This window comes from Staurois parvus, unplaced genomic scaffold (assembly GCF_062004578.1).
Source record: "Staurois parvus isolate SC_StPar_1 unplaced genomic scaffold, SC_StPar_1.0 ptg000025l, whole genome shotgun sequence".
NCBI classification, from domain to species: Eukaryota; Metazoa; Chordata; class Amphibia; order Anura; family Ranidae; genus Staurois; species Staurois parvus.
The window spans coordinates 9103334-9122044 of NW_028317821.1; the positions used below are offsets into that span (position 1 = coordinate 9103334).

Here is an 18711-nt window from a genome sequence, read left to right on the forward strand (position 1 = left end):
TTGGGGGGAGCCTTATATTGCTGGTAGGGATCTACTGTTGAAGGAGAGATAGATGGCTGCCGGGAGATCTGTTCTTGCTGTTGGGGGGATCTTATGAAGCTGTGGTAAATATTTTGTTACTGGGGGTGAGGGTTTGTTGTGGTTGTGGGTGATCCATTGTTGTTATGTAGGGGATCTATTGTTGCTGGTTTGGGGTCTATTGTTGCTGCAGGGGATCTATTGTTACTGGAGTATGGTCTATTGTTGGGGGAACCTATTGTTGCTGGGGAAGTCTATTGATGTGTGGGGGATCTATTGTTGCTGGCAGCAGGGGAACTATTTTACTGCTTTCCTTGTTATCATTAACAAATTCCATACAAATTATTTATCACTACAAAATGATACTTGGTTCTATATTCTCTAAAAGGGGCAGTACTGAGAGGTGGGTAGGGGGTGGAACAAAGGGACCTTGCTCAGAGGAGGGTAGGGGACGGAGACTCAGAAAGGGGGAGTTCCTGCACCTATTCTCTGAGAAAAAAAGTCCTGTATAGAGCTATATGTTATATCTCTTCTTGGGGACCATGTTTGGGGGCTCCAGTCTCTTCCCAAAATTGATATATACACTAATAGGTTTCCTGGCTTCTAGCCAAATTGGCTAAAGTTTATATGTATGAACAAAGGGTTTATGCAATCAAACACAATGGGGTTGATTTACTAAAGGCAAATAGACTGTGCACTTTGCAATGTGCAGTTGCACTCTGCATGTTCAGTTGCTCCAGAGCATAGTAAATTAGGTAAAGCCTCCCTTTGCCAAACATACCCAATCACATGCAAGGACAATAAAAAAACAGCATTTTTGCTTGCACATGATTGAATGATGGAAGTCAGCAGAGCATCTGCTCATTTACCAAGCTCTTGCGGAGTGCACAGTCTAATTGCCTTTAGTAAATCATCTCCAATGATGGAAACACATTCAAACCTCTACAAAAGGTGGGTAGTCAAACATTCTAGCCCTTTCTTATGCTGTCCAAATCTACAAAAAAAAAAAAAAACCTTTTGGCTTGAGTTCCTCTTTAATTATTAATAATGGCATTGTTTTATTGCATAATGCCATCAGATACATGCTCATTATGTTTGCAAGAGTTAATACAAATCTAAAAACTCACAATTGTCAATATTAAACAAAACATTTGTTTAGCCTTTATTGAGATACAATGCCATATGACCACTGTATATAATTCTGTAAATATGAATATTCTCTTTTTGTAAATACATTGTGCAATCACTTCAAAGGAATGCCACTTACATAGACTTTGAATACATGTTGTAACATTCAGATACATGAAAGCGGCATTTCTCCAGTCTCAGCCTATTGTACACCATATGGTTAGAGACGAGCAGATGGGCTGAGTTACATAGCAGGAAAAAAAAAAGAATTTCCACATTGTGCTGATGACCCAATTGACCAACATGAACAGGAGTTCCCTGGTGACCTGACTTCACACATCTTAAAAGTAACTGATGTCTGTATTCTCTGCCCAAGGGGCATTTGTAGCTGAATAAGAAAATGAGTATAATCCTTACGTGTTTGCAAGATTAATTGGGATAAACTAAGGCATTAATGAGATATATTTTTTAAAACACACAGTTTATTAACAGATTCGCTCTGATATTATACAGTATCACATACAAGTCACATCAATCAGACTTCATACATGTTATTTTAGGCGCATCTTGTGCAGGTACTATAGGTGTATACAATGGAGGTATATATAAAACTTGCACTTTTCAGTATCTATCTGAAAAAACATCATCACAGTGGATTGTGTTATATGGAATGTATGAAGTGATACAGTATAGTGCCAATTCCCTGCTAGAAAGTGTTTATTTAAAGTGTCAGTCCACCTGAAGGATCTATTTTAGTTATAAGTGGAGCCTGGTGCAGCTACTGGCTTTTTATTTGTCTAGAATACTCCAAAAGTGAGATTTCCCTGCCATAATAATAATGATACACCCCATTTCTTGGTGACATGCATATAAAGCCATTTCTCACCTTAACCAAGTTCATTACAGTATATTCCTAGATTGTAAGCTCTAAAGAACAGAGCCCTCTGTTTCCTCTTGTACCAATTTGTATTGTAACCAGGGTCGGACTGACCATTTGGAAACTCGGGCACTGCCCGAGGGCCCGGGGTCAGTAGGGGGCCCCATGAGATGCCCCTGGTACCTTTTTCATAGGCTTTTTTGAGTTTGGGCAAGGACACAGGGGCCCCATGATCCCCTATTGCCTGGGGGCCCCATGAGTTGTCAGTCCGCCCCTGATTGTAACTGTAATGTCTACCTTAATTTTGTAAAGAGCTGCGCAAACTGTTGGCGCTATATACAGTAAATCTTGTATAATAATAATGTCTAGGCAAAATTTAAAAAAACATATTCAGTACATTTCTCCAGTACTTTGTATGTGCCTATGTAGGAACACCACAATGCTGAAAAATACCTGTTGAATTGAGCTTCTGGCAGTCTTGTATTGCAATCTCAAGCAGTGTTATCAGCCCTTCCGCTTCAGCTCTGTGAACTACAGATCACCTCTCCCTTATGGTAAGAAGATGAGGAGATGTGTAGGTATTCTGTAGTCTAAATGAGGAGCAAGCAGCTAAGGGTGACAACACTGCTCCTCCACAGATAGAGTACATGCTGTCATCCTACGGCAGGAAATGTGTTACTGGCTAGGATCACCAGGCAAGAAAAAACTAGGTGTACAGAAACAGGGAAATTGTGCTGCTGGAAAATCAAGACATATACACCTACAACTTAAAGTGGAACATCACTGTCTCAGCAACATGGCCAATTTTTAATGCTTATTCTGCTAGCATTACTAAATAGGAAGGGATATCATATTTACTTGTTTTAGTCTGGGTTCACATATATGTGGTGCGGTATATCACATGTGATTCGCACAGGAACCACCCCGCATTCCTGTGCAAATTACATGCGATTTGTGTGCGGTGCGATTGGAGCCATACATTTTGTATAGCTCTAATCGCACTGCACCCGCACCAAAAACGTTTTTGGGTCCGCACTAGAGTTGGATCGCATGGGTATTCACACCTATGCAATCTGATTCTGCACATCACACCGCTTTTTGCGGACCGCTTTTGGGGTGTTGCTAACTTAACATACACACCCGCAGCAGTTCGTATGAACTGGGTGCAATTCTCATGCGGTGCGGAATTCGCACAGAAAACACTACGAATTCTGCACCGCATCAGTGTGAACCAGAGCTTAAACTTTTTTTACATTACTTCCTGGTTTACATATCTATGCATACGATTATATACATCCCAGCAGTCTTCAGGAGTGGAGGGGGGGTTCTCAGCTCAGCCTATGACTGAGCTAAGGGCAGATAGATTCCAGGAAGTAAATAACACATGAATCATCTGTCTTTACTCAAGATGGCCAATTCCATAAATGCCTGGGGGTGTTTACAAATGAATAATAATGAATATTATTCATTATTATATAATAATAATAATGATAATAATAATGACGATGATGATGAATATTACAAATTAAATAAATACATTTTTTTGTTTGTGATAGACATGTGCATGCCAGAAATTTTAGTTTCATTTCATTTCAGATGCATTTGTTCATTGAAGAATTTTGTTTCATCATAATCGTTATGTTGAACTGATTCGTTTTCGGTATTTCAGAAGATTGCTATATATTAGTTTTCAGTTTCGATATTTCGGGTGGATTTGTTATTCATATATATTCAAGCTATTCAACATTTTTGGATGCAACTGAATAAATATAATGAAAATTTCGGTGACCCTGAATTTTTCAAACCTAAGAATTGCATTAGACTGTGGAACTGAACTGACTAACTGTGACAATTACAAATTCAATTTCAATCACAAATTTACACAAATCTGAGTTATCGAACAAATTCAAAAATTTTATTAGTTTCCCCATGGGCCTGAACTTCTATTGCATCATGTGACGTCATCCGAATGCAAGAAATGAAATTAATGCATTTGTTATAACTTTGGTTGATTCATTGACATTTGTTACTATGTCCATTCGAAGATTTGTATACATCAAATTTTTATCTGAAAATCAATTTGTAATGAAATTAAATGCAAATGTCTAGCACATAGGCTTTGCAAATCACTGCCTGTGGCCATGACAGTCTTTCCACTATCCATATTATCACTTTGCTTTGACAGGAAGAATAGATTGTGCAAAGCCATCCACAAGTTTTTGTTTGTAACTTCATATTATTATTTATAAATCAGTAAATGCATCACTTATTACTACACCATGTAAGCCTTTGCAGTGCTTTTGTTTGCTATGTATATCAGATGTTCATGAAAATCCTATTTCTCTCCTTTCTAGAGAGAAGTGGGAGCAACATTTTTCTATACCTTAGTATTAATGAATTTCTGTATATAGATTTAAGTACCACTGCCATTTTATTGTATGATCATAAGATTTTTTTAAATGTTATATTTTTATTTGGTGTGATCACTAGGATTCCTCTTTCCTGTTACATGTTTCTTTTTTGCTTGATCAACAATTATTTTGTATCCATTCTTCTGAAAAACTGATGGCTGTACAGATTGCTGCTTGGGAAGATGTTAGGAATGCACATATGTAATATGTTAATAAAATATTAACTGATCTTTCTGTACTGTAACTATTTATTAAGTGTGGTACACTATATTTCATTAAGTATATTATCCTTATTAATCTAATGATATTAATCAAATATATATATATTTATTTATTTATTTTGTATTAACTATATTAAATTAACTATACTTTATATTCCTATTATCAATTTGAACGTGGGGACATAATAGAACAATGTAAGATATGTCTCCTGGAATTCTTATGTAGCTTGATGAAGTTATTCTTTTGTGTGCTGTGTGCAATTGGAAATGAAATCCACATAAAAGCCTAGTTTGATTAATCTTGCATTAAGGGACAGCTTTTCTTAGTGGAAAGGGGACACTCAGCGCTGGAGAGCCATCCAAGTCTTTTAATTACACTTTTTAGTAATGAAGCAGTTTGCACCCTGTTTAATTCTTTTGTCACCAATGAGTTAAAATTCATGAGCGTCTATGGCTTTGAATACTTACTCTAGTGCTGCTATTTTCTGCGCCAAGCTAGCCATCACAGCAAAGAGTCGTAGGTCTGTTAGGCCATCTGTTACATAATAGTCGACAATCTCCAGAATCTGGAAGAGTAGAGATGGATAGTGCTGAGATGATGAAGGATTGAGCATCAGCAGATTGCTACTGAGTGTGGAAGGGGAGATAATAAGCTCTGTCGCAAGCACAAGCTGCATTAGCATAGTAAACAAAACAAGCTTTAAAATTAAATAATCTGAGTACTAGCAATTATGGAAATAATTTGTGCATTTGTAGCAACGGTTCTGATGTAGGCAGATTTACAACCTGCCCTGAACTATCTATCTATCTATCTATCTATCTATCTATCTATCTATCTATCTATCTATATCTGTCTGCCCATCTATCTTTTTACCTTTCTGACTCTCTCTATATTAATCTATTTGAACACCAGAGGAATAATAAAACAAAACATGTATGATTAAACCATATGAGGATTAACACTCATACAAAAAGGTGAAGCAAACCAAAAATATGATGTTGTAATATTGGTAGATTCACAACCTGCTCCAGACTTCAGTTCAATTGTCTATCTATCAATTTTATATATATATACTGCATATATATATATATATATATATATATATATATATACTGTATATATTTAATATAATTTATAAATATATGTTAGTTATGACATTATATTCTTCAATTCTCAGGCAACTGCAGTGAGTACAAATTTTGCATATTTGTTTTACAGTTTACTTGAAAGTAATTATTTTTTAAAGTTTTACTGAGGAACATTAGAGAAACATCTACATTTTTATGCATTAATATTATGTATAAAAAAGGTTTTATTTTAAAAACTATATAGGGGAAAGTAACATAATGATGTCAAATAAGAGGAGAAAGACAAAGGAGGAGTCTATGGCCAAGTGGATACCCAGACAGGCAAGCTAAAACCTTCATACCTGTATAGTAAACCAGGTGATAGTGCAGTTGATCAAAGCTGTGAACCTGCCTGTCACTTCACACAGTAAAATGCACTTGTAGGCAGTTTTGTGTCATTTCAGTACAGACAATTCAAGTGTCGTGGCTTCTCTGTGCCTATTGAAAACCCTACCAATATGAGTTGGAGGGATGAGGAGGGCAAAACTGCTACCTTGCCCAGGCGCATTCATGCCTTAAAATGGTTGTAACCCTCAGAAATGAAATACGAACAAAGCATATCCCTCTATAGTGTGTACTTGTCTCTATCCAGAGCACTAAGTGCCATTTCTGAATGCTGCCCCATTCCCCTGCTATTCGCATTAGTCATTTCTGACAAGTTTTCCTGACACCAAGAGAAAAATGGTGACAGGGAAGGGACCTTTAACAGATTGACAGCTTCAGATCTGTCCCTGTGTGCTGTATGGAAGGTAGGGGGTGTCCCTTCCCTCCAATTAGCTCTCAGAAATCTTCTTACTGAGCTCTGCAGTGTGTAATTTCAGCAATCCACCCCCTGTTTTCTGAAAGCTCAGACAAGCTTTTTTAACTTCTGAATTTTGAACAGATGTAGAGAAAAGGAGACTACAGATAAACAGATATAACTTATGTATGTAAATCTCTGTGTATCACCCAAGGCCAGTCTCTTCATTAAGTGTTCTTGCATAGCAAGGAACACTTATTGTTATCTCACATATATATTCTTATTCTTATTCTTATTATAGCCATATTTGCCACGCTAACTCCTCCCACAGTTTTTACACTACAAATACAAGTAATATATCAAAACGTGCGGATTGTTCCCGATCGGATTGCTATTACTTTGTGGAACGTTTCGCCGAATCGTTCAAGAAATATTGCGGTTTTTGCGGCGAAATTTTCCCATAGGAATGCATTGAGCAGCAGAGCACAGCTAGAGTGTGCAAAGGAAAAATCAGAAAAATCAGAACATGATTTGTAAACTGCCATCACTCTGCCATTTTCAAGCCCACCTACGCATATCTTATATCAAAACGTTCAGCTAACCCTGCTGTCACTAAAAATGTTCACGGCTAGGACATACTCCTGATAGTTTTCACAATATGACCATTTGTTTGGACCTCACCCCTCCCATTGACTTTCATTGAAACTCCACTTTAGACACAAGAAATTTTAAGGGACGTTTTTAAACTGCGACTGTGCCTTCATTTTTTATCTTTCAGAGACATACTATACATCAAAATTTAGGTCTGTTTCTTGTGATTGTCACAATATAAACCTTTTCACGGTAGCATTTATACTTTTAAAACTACAAGCGTTTGAAAATGGCAATCGCCAGTGAACTTGGTAAGTTTAAACAGCCTGTTTAGAGCAGAGCTTCTCACACACCTGTGACTGACTGAGGTAACAGGTGCAAGCAAAGGTCACTCAGGGGGCAGCTGAGTCACATTAGAGTGAGAAAGCTACAGTGTGAAAGGAAAAATCAGAACATGATTTGTAAACTGCCATAACTATGTCATTATCAAGCCCACCTACACATATCTTATATCAAAACGTTCAGCTAACCCTGCTGTCACTAAAAATGTTCACGGCTAGGACATACTCCTGATAGTTTTCAGAATATGACCATTTGTTTATACCTCACCCCTCCCATTGACTTTCATTGAAACTTCACTCACAGCCACCTGAAATGTTAAGGGACGTTTTTAAACTGCGACTGTGCCTTCATTTTTAATATTGCAGAGACATACTATACATCAAAATTTAGGTCTGTTTCTTGTGATTGTCACAGTATAAACCTTTTCACGGTAGCATTTATACTTTTAAAACTACAAGCGTTTGAAGATGGCAATCGCCAGTGAATTTGGCAAGTTTGAGCAGTGTGTTTAGAGCTGAGCTTCTCACACACCTGTGACTGACTGAGTCACAGGTGCACCAAAGGTCACTCAGGGGGCAGCTGAGTCACATTAGAGTGAGAAGTGAGAAAGCTGCAGTGTGGAAGGAAAAATCAGAACATGATTTGTAAACTGCCATCACTCTTTCATTTTCAAGCCCAGCTACACATATCTTATATCAAAACGTTCAGCTAACCCTGCTGTCACTAAAAATGTTCACGAATGCCAGTAGTGTACCGCGCTCCAATATATTCTACCTTATGTGATATAATGAATTCATAAGTGTACCACCGATAATCAAATAATTACATCAATTAATTATACTTAAATATATGATTTGTGTAAATATATAAAATAAATTAATTTATCAATGTGAAAAAACAAAAACTATGAATGAAAAATATAAATAAAAAATAAAAAATATTTGCAGTGGGAATGACAGTTCCTTCTGTATAAATGAGATGGTGTTATTATTCAGTCTGGATAAAAATAAAATAAAATTAAAATTAAAATAAAAAAATAAAATAAAATTAAAATTAAAATAAAATTAAAAATTAAAATTAAAATTAAAATAAAATGAAAAATAAAATTAAAATTAAATTAAAATTAAAATAAATAAAAAATATTTGCAGTGGGAATGACAGTTCCTTCTGTATAAATGAGATGGTATTATTATTCAGTCTGGATAAAAATAAAAATAAAATAAAAATTAAATAAAAATAAAAAAAAAATTAAATTAAAATTAAAATAAAATTAAAAATAAAAATAAAATTAACATAAAATTAAAATAAAAATAAAATAAAAATAACATAAAATAAAAATAAACATAAAATAAAAATAAAAATAAAATTAAAAATAAAATAAAAATAAAATAAAAATAAAATTAAAATTAACATAAAATTAAAATTAACATAAAATTAAAATAAAAATAAAAATAAAATTAAAATTAACATAAAATTAAAATTTAATTAAAATTAAAATAAAAATAAAATTAAAAATAAAATAAAGTAAAAATTAAAATTAAAATTAAAAAAAAATTAAAATAAAAATAAAAATAAATAATTGATATCCCGGATAAGACACTATGTTTCTTTTCTTTAATATTTAATTAATACTAATTTTAGCACGCAATTGAACTTGGCAAGTTTAAAAAGCCTGTTTAGAACAGGCATGCTGACATTCCTCTCAGAGTGAGTTGTCATAGCAACCCAGCTGTCTCAGCACAGTGAGCCTACTCCGCCCTCTCCAGGTGCAGCAACCAAAGGTCACTCAAGAGGCAGATGACTCACGAGGCTGGACTGTGAGCTTCAAAATACAAGCTGAAATGCATTTCTCACTATCAGGCTTGCAATGTGCCCTGATTACATTTCATCAATCATTTGGTAAAGGTTGCGGCAAGAACACTTTACACAATTTCCCCAGAAATTGTAGATTGTCTAGTTGTTATATGTAAAGGTTTACAACCACTTTAATCCATCTCTTTCTAGCTACCCAAATGTAATAAATGTTGTTCTTTCATATTTTATTTATTACAGGTATTTTTATCCCCAACAATTTATGCAATGCTCAGAGGCGGACTGACCATTTGGAAACTCGGGCACTGCCCGAGGGCCCGGGGTCAGTAGGGGGCCACATGAGATGCCCCTGGTACCTTTTTCATAGGCTTTTTTGAGTTTGGGCAAGGACACAGGGGCCCCATGATCCCCTATTGCCCGGGGGCCCCATGAGTTGTCAGTCCGCCCCTGGCAATGCTTTACATATATTGTACATTCACATCTGTCCCTGCCCTCAAGAGATTATGATCCAGGGACCCTATCTCACCTGCATACATACACATAAGTAGGGCCAATTAAGACTGAAGTAATTTAACCTACGAGAACATCTTTGGAGTGTGGGAGGAAACCAGACTACCAGGAGGAAACCCAAGTAAGCACAAGGAGAACAATGTTAATGAACTATTGTGTTCTGACAGGGGGGTTGCCCCCCTTGCCAGGACACACTGATCAGCGCTCGCAGCCATTGGCTGTGAGTACTGATCGGAGGCTGGTCAGCTGCTGGTTTTCCAGCATGCCCGTTTGATTGGAGCCAGACATTAGGCCGGCTTCAGTTGAACACACTGCTGTGCACACTTGCCGAATCCCATATCCCATTTCTGTTGAACCAGCTGATACGGGACGATATTTGGCCAGTGTGTGCCAGCCTTCAGTACTAACTACTAAACCACTCTGCACACATCTTTATATCCTCAATTTTCCATAATTTGCTGACTGTATTTCATATGCAGAGATTCGCATTCTCCCTCTAGCGCCTGTCTTTGCTGAAGAGCACCTGACAAATCAATTAGCTACACAGGACCAGCTACCAGAAATCCTGTTATGATTTTCTCCACTTGTACTGCATATAATTTGGGCTTCATTTTCACATAGAACAGTATTATTTTTCACATGCAAATTCTTCATAGAAAGGTTTTCCTTTCAAGAGTTTAAGTATAGAAATGTGGGTGTTTGCGTTAATAATACTATATCTGTTTTTTTCTAAAGCTTGTATTAGTAATTACTAATTTAGTACTACTAGAAATTAGTAATGGGCTGCTACTTAAGGTTCTCAGCCAGACCTAGCTACTGGTGGCCCTGAGAGTAGCATGTACTGTTTGTCAGAATAATAAAATAATATTTCTTTTTTGCTATCGTTACTGGTATTGTTTTAAATGTATGTCATGGCAACATTTATAAAGGCATATTCAGTATACCTCCGCAATACATGCATTTTTCCAGATACCAGCTAAATGGTTAGCACTTCTGCCTGGCAGTATGCGGGTCATCGGTTCGAATCCCAACCATGGCACCACCTGCCTGGAGTTTGTATGTTCTCCCTGTGCCTGCGTGGGTTTCCTCCGGGTACTCCGGTTTCCTCTCACACTCCAAAGACATGCTGGTAGGTGAATTGGCTCCTGTCTAAATTGGCCCTTGTGTGTGTATGTATGAATGTGAGTTAGGGACCTCAGATTGTACGCTCCTTGAGGGTTAGGGACTGATGTGAATGTACAATATATATGTAAAGCGCTGTGTAAATTGATAGCGCTATATACAGTTGTGACCAAAATTATTCAACCCCCAATGCTGTAAAGGGGTTTAGGGACTATAGTGTACATTTGGAATTGTATTCAGAATCAAATCCTACAAGGACGTTGTAACTACCCAAATGCAACTAAAATGACATCAATTGTTTATGTAATACAGTAGTAAATGGTTCTTATGTGGTTTCTTCATTGCCACAATTATTCAACCCCTTAAAGACTACCACTCTGAAGAACAGAGGTTCATACAGGTGCTTTCCATCAGGTATTGAAAACACCTGTGGATGTCACCGAGCAGCAATCAAGCATAATAAGCACCAATTAGGCAGCTTTAAAATGACTGTGATACTCAGCTCCTTCTAGACATTTACTGGTGTGGTTACAAACATGGTGAAGGCAAGAGAATGGTCCAGGAAGACAAGAGAAGAGGTGATTTCTCTTCACAGGAAGGGCAATGGCTATAAGAAGATTGCAAAGATGTTAAACATACCAAGAGACACCTTAGGAAGCATCATTCGCAAATTCAAGGCAAAGGGCACTGTTGAAACGCTACCTGGTCGTGGCAGAAAGAAGATGCTGACTTCGACTGCTGTGCGCTACCTGAAGCGTAGAGTGGAGAGAAGTCCCCGTGTGACTGCTGAGGAACTGAGAAAAGATTTGTCAGATGTGGGTACAGAAGTTTCAGCCCAGACAATAAGACGCACACTGCGTAATGAAGGCCTCCGTGCCAGAACTCCCAGGCGTACCCCCTTGCTGTCTCCAAAGAATAAGAAGAGTCGACTGCAGTATGCCAAAAGCCATGTGGACAAACCACAAAAGTTGTGGGATAGTGTTCTGTGGACTGATGAAACAAAATTAGAACTGTTTGGGCCCATGGATCAACGCTATGTTTGGAGGAGGAAGAACAAGGCCTATGATGAAAAGAACACCTTGCCTACTGTGAAGCATGGTGGAGGGTCAATCATGCTTTGGGGCTGTTTTGCTTCTGCAGGTACAGGGAAGCTTCAGCGTGTGCAAGGTACCATGAATTCTCTTCAGTACCAGGAGATATTGGATGGAAACGTGATGCAGTCCGTCACACACCTGAGGCTTGGGAGACGTTGGACCTTTCAACAGGACAATGATCCCAAGCATACCTCCAAGTCCACTAGAGCATGGTTGCAGAGGAAAGGCTGGAACATTTTGGAGTGGCCATCGCAGTCACCAGACTTAAATCCGATTGAGAACCTCTGGTGGGACTTAAAGAAAGCAGTTGCAGTGCGCAAGCCTAAGAATGTGACTGAACTGGAGGCCTTTGCCCATGAAGAATGGGCGAAGATACCCGTAGATCGCTGCAAGACACTTGTGTCAAGCTATGCTTCACGTTTAAAAGCTGTTATAACTGTAAAAGGATGCTGTACTAAGTACTAAGATTGAATGTCACTTGGGGGTTGAATAAAACTGATAATGCTGTGAGCACAGAAAAGACATTTGTGGTTATTTCATTATAACTGTTATGTTATATTTGTCTGACCTACAAGTGCCTCTTTAATGTAAATGTAAGCAAGATGACTAGTCCAGTAATATCCCTGTTGATCCTGCATGCTGGTAAGTTCATGTAGTGAATACAGCCTCTTCTGAACTGTAATCCCAAATAGTTGTCACTGGTTGCCTGAATTTTCCTCTGCTGAACTACTGAACAGATCCCATTTTGTATTACGGAGCCGAAGGAGGGGTGGGGGGGTCATTATGTAGTTACAACAGTGGAGAGCTCAGCCAGTGCTAATGACACTGCTTGGGATTTAGTTACACCAAAGGCAGAGTTGTCAGCCCACAAGAGGACAATAAAAGCTCACCGTGTTTCTGTTAGATTACCAGGTTCTAAATGTAATGCTTCTTAAAGTGCAGCTCCACCCAAAAGGGGAAGTTCCGCTTTAAGGACTGCTCCCACAAATTTGACAGGTACCCGCTCCCACTTCCGGTCCGATCGCCTAGGCAATCGAAAGCGGAAGGTGCCCTCCCTCCCTCACTCCCTGTAGTCTTTTGGGACACGTGACAGGTCCCAGAAGACTATGGGACCATTCAGGAAGCGCAGCACTACTCGCGCATGCACAGTGGGTACCCGGGTGTGAAGCCGCAAGCTATCACAGCCGGGTGCCCACACTGAAGATGTCGGCCTCCTGGAATACAGGACGGCCGGTGAAAGGGGCTGCGGGGGACACACCACGGGACCGAGGGACAGGTAAGTGGCTGTTTTTTAAAAGTCAGCAGGTACAGTTTTTGTAGCTGCTGACTTTTATTTTTTGACAGGGTGAGTGGAACTCCGCTTTAACAGACAAAACATGGGGAAATGTACATGCAAAGCGTTGTGTTTTTTGTTTTTGCCTATATGTAGATAGAGTAAAGAAAATGTAATATCTCTGCCGAGGTTGAGCCTTTTTAATCTCCTTTCCCCACTACCATGGTTAGAGAACTAGGTTGTAAGGGTCATTTGTGTAACAAAGGTTCTAAGGCCTCATTCCCATGGATGCTGGCATGCATACTGCATCTGCCCTGAACGTGTGCAGGCAGCCTACGGAAGTCAATGTAGATGCATCGGCTGCATGTACTCATGGATTTGACAGGTGTGCAGGAGTGGGTCCACAGCCACAAATGCACATTGTCTGCGTTCAGAGGCGCAGACCCAATCTTGCACGCTTGTCAGATTTTGAGATATGGCTGTGTCCATGCAGTCACAGCGTCTGTATACACTTCCATAGGTTGCCTGCATGCAGCTCGGACAGATGCAGGAGCAAAAACAAACACCTTCTTCATGCAGTATGGGTGCTAGTGCCGGTGTAGTAGCAAGATCAGCAGGGGGGGCTGATCTTGCTACTATAAGGTCTAACTCTTCCCCATGCTATGCAAAAAATAATAAATAAATAAAGATAGTTTTACTTTGAAAAATGTCTTTCTTGGACTTAGTAATTGAGTACAAAGTTCAATGTTGATATGCATAGGTGCAGTAACCTATAGCAGAGAATCAGGTTTCAATTTACAAATGCAAAAGAGAAATTCTCAATGCTTTAGGTTTCTGAACTTTGTTTGTTACTTTTTACCTCACTAAATAAGCCTCTCTATTGTACACACTAAACTACATGATACAATGCACATAACCTAAAAATGTCTGTCAACCTACATCTACGAGTTTCTAAAGAACACCTGTCATTGCAGAAATATGAAAGTTGCCTTTGCTGACAGTCTACTGAAAATTCTAATTGCCTGACAGCCTTTGGCTTCACTGACCTGAAACAAATATGCAGCAAACAAAATGAGAAATCTAGGTCTGTATGCTTGGTCCAGGTCAATGATTCACATGTATTGAAGCCAGAGGAAAAGTATGCCATACAGGCAACCAATAGTTGCAGTGATTATTCAACAATTGCAGCCAGGGCCATCTTTAATAGTGATTGGACCCGGGGCAAACATCTTCATGCCCCCCCCCAGCAATTTCACTCTCCACCTGCTCTGAGATATACAATAAATAGCAGATAAACTCAAAATCAGATTACTGCAGCAAATCAGGCAGCAAATTGCAATTGATTGCTGGAGGTTACAGCAATTCATCACCACTCACTGACTGGTTGCTAGACGTCACAGCACATATTGCAGCTCACTGATTAGTTGTTAGAGGTTATAGTACATGATTTCTGCTTGGTGATTGGTTGCTAGAGGTTACTACACATCCTTACTGCTCACTGATTGGTTGTTAGAGATCTATGCAGATCATTACCTCTCACCCACTGGTTGCTAGAAGTTACTGTACATCCTTACCACTCACTGATTGGTTGCAAGAGGTTACAGCACTTACAGTGGGGCAAAAAATATTTAGTCAGCCACCAATTGTGCAAGTTCTCCCACTTAAAAAAATGAGAGAGGCCTGTAATTGGCATCATAGGTAGACCTCAACTATGAGAGACAAAATGAGAAAAAAAAATCCAGACAATCACATTGGCTGATTTGGAAAGAATTTATTTGCAAATTATGGTGGAAAATAAGTATTTGGTCACCTACAAACAAGCAAGATTTCTGGCTCTCACAGACCTCTACCTTCTTCTTTAAGAGGCTCCTCTGTCCTGCACTCATTACCTGTATCAATGGCACCTGTTTGAACTTGTTATCAGTATAAAAGACACCTGTCCACAACCTCAAACAGTCACACTCCAAACTCCACTATGGTGAAGACCAAAGAGCTGTCGAAGGACACCAGAAACAAAATTGTAGACCTGCACAAGGCTGGGAAGACTGAATCTGCAAAAGGCAAGCAGCTTGGTGTAAACAAATCAACTGTGGGAGCAATAATTAGAAAATGGAAGACATACAAGACCACTGATAATCTCCCTCGATCTGGGGCTCCACGCAAGATCTCACCCCGTGGGGTCAAAATGATCACAAGAACGGTGAGCAAAAATCCCAGGACCACATGGGGGGACCTAGTGAATGACCTGCAGAGAGCTGGGACCAACGTAACAAAGGCTACCATCAGTAACACACTACGCCACCAGGGACTCAGATCCTGCAGTGCCAGACGTGTCCCCCTGCTTAAGCCAGTACATGTCCAGGCCCGTCTGAAGTTTTCTAGAGAGCATTTGGATGATCCAGAAGAGGACTGGGAGAATGTTTTATGGTCAGATGAAACCAAAATAGAACTGTTTGGTAGAAACACAACTCGTCGTGTTTGGAGGAGAGAGAATGCTGAGTTGCATCCAAAGAACACCATACCTACTGTGAAGCATGGGGGTGGCAACATCATGCTTTGGGGATGTTTCTCCGCAAAGGGACCAGGACGACTGATCCATGTACAGGACAGAATGAATGCGGCCATGTATCGTGAGATTTTGAGTGCACACCTCCTTCCATCAGCAAGGGCATTGAAGATGAAACGTGGCTGGGTCTTCCAACATGACAATAATCCCAAACATACCGCAATGAAGGAGTGGCTTCGTAAGAAGCATTTTAAGGCCCTGGAGTGGCCTAGCCAGTCTCCAGATCTCAACCCCATAGAAAACCTTTGGAGGGAGTTGAAAGTCCATGTTGCCCAGCGACAGCCCCAAAACATCACTGCCCTAGAGGAGATCTGCTTGCAGGAATGGGCCAACATACCAGCAACAGTGTGTGCCAACCTTGTGAAGACTTACAGGAAACGTTTGACCTCTGTCATTGCCAACAAAGGATATATAACAAAGTATTGAGATGAACTTTTGATATTGACCAAATACTTATTTTCCACCATAATTTGCAAATAAATTCTTTCCAAATCAGCCAATGTGATTGTCTGGATTTATTTTCTCATTTTGTCTCTCATAGTTGAGGTCTACCTATGATGCCAATTACAGGCCTCTCTCATCTTTTTAAGTGGGAGAACTTGCACAATTGGTGGCTGACTAAATACTTTTTTTCCCCACTGTAATTACATCTCACTGATTGGTTCCTGAAAGTTACAGCACATTATCTCCTCAGTGCCTGCACACCATGGACTGAGGTTAGGGGACCCACCAATAAACAGAAAACTCCTAGGAATCCTAGGATCAATAGCAGTGCTGGGGGGGAGGGTGTAATCAGTGGCAGTACTAGGAGGAGGGTTGATGGGATCAGTGGGAGTGGTGGGGGGGATGGGATCAGTGGCAGTGGTGTGGAGGATGGAACAAGTGGCAGTGATGGGGGGATGGGATCAATGTCAGTGCTTGGGGTGGATGGGAACAGTGGAAGTGCTGGATGGGGATGGGAGATGACATTTCTACACTGACCACCAATGTTAGGGGGGATTAAAACTGATGACCAATATAAGGGGATTTACACTGACCACCAGTGTAATGCCAATTCTGCACTTACCACCAATGTAAAGGGAAATTTACACAGGCCACCAATATCATTGTGAATTTGCACTGACCACCAATGTAATGAAGAGTTTACACTGACAACCAATGTAATGGGGGATTTTACAGCAAGGACCAATACACTTCTACACTGGCCACCAATGTAAGGGGGAATGTACACTGACCACCAACAGAGGTGGTGGCATAATATACACATAAATGTTGCTGCTATTTACATAAGAATGCCACATTGCTGCTACTATTTACTTATGCATGCCACATTGCAGCCACTATTTACATATGAATGCCGCTTTTATTTACATGTGAATGCCAACACAGTCTGCACATGTGAGTCATCTGTACATGGCAACAGGACAGAGCAGGCCAGCATAAGTTACTGCACTTCACATTGAGATATTGCCCAGGACAAAGACTTCAAGGGACACGAGAATGTAAACCAGTACAGTTGGCAAGTATGGGGTAGCTGCTTTGGGCCCCACAACAGTGACTGGTCCTAGGGCAGCTGCACCTTTTGCCGCCCCCCCTTAAAGATGGTTCTGATTGCAGCCCATGTATTTATCTCACTAAAAGTATCTTTAACAGCAGGAAACCATTACCAAGAAATCAACTTTTCTAATCAGTTTTATTGCTCACTTTGATCTTCACTTCTACTTTACACTTCCAGCAAGGTTACCTCTCATTTGCTTGCTAGATAGTGAAATTAAAGTTTCACAGTTGCAGGATAATAAACCGGTTTGTACTCACAAGATAATGCAAGGAAGCACATAAACACATTTATGTGCCCCTAAAGCTGAACTACATGCAAACAGCTGACTATACAGATGAAATGCATACATAAGACTGTTTCAATTTGTAAAGGATTTCTAAATCTGTACAGCTAGTCCTGAAATTTACTCAGCTCTTACAGACTATTAATCTGACTTTTCTCCGCTGCACTTTTATGCCCCGGTCTGTGACTGGAAAGTGACTGAGCAACGGCAGACTGATGTGGTCATCCCTTGCTCACTTTGCTCTCTCCTTTTGTCAGCACATTCAATTATCCCCCCCCTCCTGGCCCTGCTTTTCTCATTGTGAGTGTTACTCGCCAGGAGATTGATAACAGGCTGAAACCAAATCAAATTATACTATCTGTATTTAAAAACACATTCATTCTATATATACTGCTCAAAAAAGGAACACTTTTTGTTCAGAGTGTAGCATCAAGTCAGTTAAACTCCTGGGATATTGATCTGATCAGTTAAGTAGAAGAGGTGGTTGTTAATCAGTTTCAGCTGCTTTGTTGTTAATGAAATTAACAACAGGTGCACTAGATGGGCAACAATGTGATGACCCTCAAAACAGGAATGGTTTTACAGGTGGAGGCCACAGACATTTTTTCCCTACTCATCTTCTCTGACTGTTTTTCACTAGTTTTACATTTGGCTAGTGTCAGTGTCACTACTGGTAGCATGAGGTGATATGTGGACCCTACAAAGGTTGCACAGGCAGTCCAACTCCTCCAGGATGGTACATCAATACGTGCCATTGCCAGAAGGTTTGCTGTGTCTCCCAGCACAGTCTCAAAAGCATGGAGGAGATTCCAAGAGACAGGCAGTTACTCAAGGAGAGCTGGACAGGGCCGTAGAAGATCCATAACCCATCAGCAGGACTGGTATCTGCTCCTTTGTGCAAGGAAGAACAGGAAGAGCCCTGCCAGAGCCCTACAAAATGACCTCCAGCAGGCCACTGGTGTGAATTTCTCTGACCAAACAATCAGAAACAGACTTCATGAAGGTGGCCTGAGGGCATGACGTCCTCTAGTGGGCCCT

The 18711-nt window shown here is 39.7% G+C and overlaps 1 protein-coding gene across 1 annotated transcript in view; it reads right to left on the reverse strand.

Annotated features, from left to right (window-relative positions):
* The window catches only part of LOC149471234 (uncharacterized), a 212800-nt gene that overhangs the window by 94981 nt on the left and 99108 nt on the right, over window positions 1-18711 (reverse strand). The window contains exon 4 of the mRNA XM_089651821.1: window positions 5124-5221. Within this exon, the coding sequence (XP_089507947.1) occupies window positions 5124-5221 (98 nt within the window). The remainder of the gene's footprint in view (window positions 1-5123; window positions 5222-18711) is intronic.